At 51.9% G+C, this 1,323-nt stretch overlaps 1 protein-coding gene across 1 annotated transcript; it reads right to left on the bottom strand.

Annotated features, from left to right (window-relative positions):
• Positions 1-344: 344 nt before the first annotated feature.
• LOC122025663 lies at positions 345-1,323 on the bottom strand. Its single transcript, XM_042584499.1, has one exon. It carries the CDS (start codon positions 1,287-1,289, stop codon positions 483-485), a length of 807 nt encoding a protein of 268 aa, XP_042440433.1. The 5' UTR covers positions 1,290-1,323; the 3' UTR covers positions 345-482.

Below are 1,323 nucleotides of genomic sequence, written 5' to 3'. Positions count from 1 at the left end.
TCAAAATTAATAAAATTAATTGATGTAAATAAAATATCCATGCTAATTAATAAAATAAAATAAAATAAAATAAATGATGAACGTGATCTGCTCCAACGATATAACAAAGTGCGTTGAAACGGCATTGTGTATCCGCCGAACAGATGTTTACCATAAAGGCCCACTGCACCTTCTCGGAAGGAGAGGCTGCTGCAAATTCAAAAGCAACCACCAGGCCAAGTCTTCTCCTCCTTGAGATGAATAAACGTCAATTCTGCTGCCGCCTTTGTATATTGACTGGATATATAATTGTTTTTATACAATATCAAACAAATAGTCATTACAAATTCTAACGACCACTGCACTTCCGTAGGCAAAATTCAGTGAAAATTATTTATCAAACAAAATATACAGATTTGATTTGAAAGTAAAGAAAAGGAAATTAAATAAATACTTTTTTAAAAAAAAAGACTTCCATATAATATGGAGAATATTTTAATCAATTAAAATGGGGGACGCGGCGTGCGTTGGAGGGTGTTCATGGGTGCGAACAACCCGAAAAGCTCCTGCCGGTACGGTAAGAATGACCGCTGCGGTCCCTTCACCGCCTGATCGTTTCCGCTTCCCTTCGCGTAGAAGAGTCGGTGAGCGGTGGCCATATCCATCTCCGCCACCCTCATCACCTTCTTCGCCGCCTTCCTCGGCTCCGTCCTCGCCGGGCTGGCTCCGGCGCTCGCCTTCTTCTCCTTCGCTGCAGGTCTCGTTGGGGCCGGAGGTTCCGCCTCGAGGAAAACGAACTTCTCCTTCCCGTCGCTGTGGCTCCGACCCATCATCAAGTCGCGGAGCCGCCACCGGCGAGACGACCCGGTGGAGGCGCTCTTCCTGCAGTCGTTCGGCGTCCAAGCGCAGAACTCGCCGGCGGCCTCCGGCGCCTTGGTCGAGGACTTGAGCGGCGGCGCCGGATCCCGGAGAAGAAGCTGCCGGATCGGAATCTGCTCCGCCGCTTCCGCATCCTCCTCGGTTGCCGGATCGGGGAGGAGATCGCGATTGAAGATGGGGTAGACGGGGAGCATCCGGCCGCCGAAGAAGATCTCGTCGGCGTCGGCGGAGGAGAGCTCGTCGGAGTCCCCCACAGCAAAAGCGAAGTCGGAATCGTCACTGGAATCGTCGTCTACGGCGTCGCCTTCCTTCGCCGCCCCCTCCGGTAAATCCATACGGAAAGACGCGGTCGGGTAATCTCCCCCCGCCGGGGCCTCATCTGCGACGGCGGAGGGGAGGGAGAACGAGAAGGATGTGTGATCCGTCGTCATCGATGGGATCGGTTTGTGATTTGGGGGAAGAAGA

Source organism: Zingiber officinale, chromosome 9B (assembly GCF_018446385.1).
Source record: "Zingiber officinale cultivar Zhangliang chromosome 9B, Zo_v1.1, whole genome shotgun sequence".
Classification (NCBI taxonomy): Eukaryota; Viridiplantae; Streptophyta; class Magnoliopsida; order Zingiberales; family Zingiberaceae; genus Zingiber; species Zingiber officinale.
Note: the sequence above shows the minus strand (reverse complement) of the source record. Positions and strands in the feature narration are given on the sequence as shown.

Excerpts from the sequence above, each read along its gene's own strand:
- LOC122025663 (XM_042584499.1), bottom strand. The coding sequence starts at position 1,289 with ATGACGACGGATCACACATCCTTCTCGTTCTCCCTCCCCTCCGCCGTC.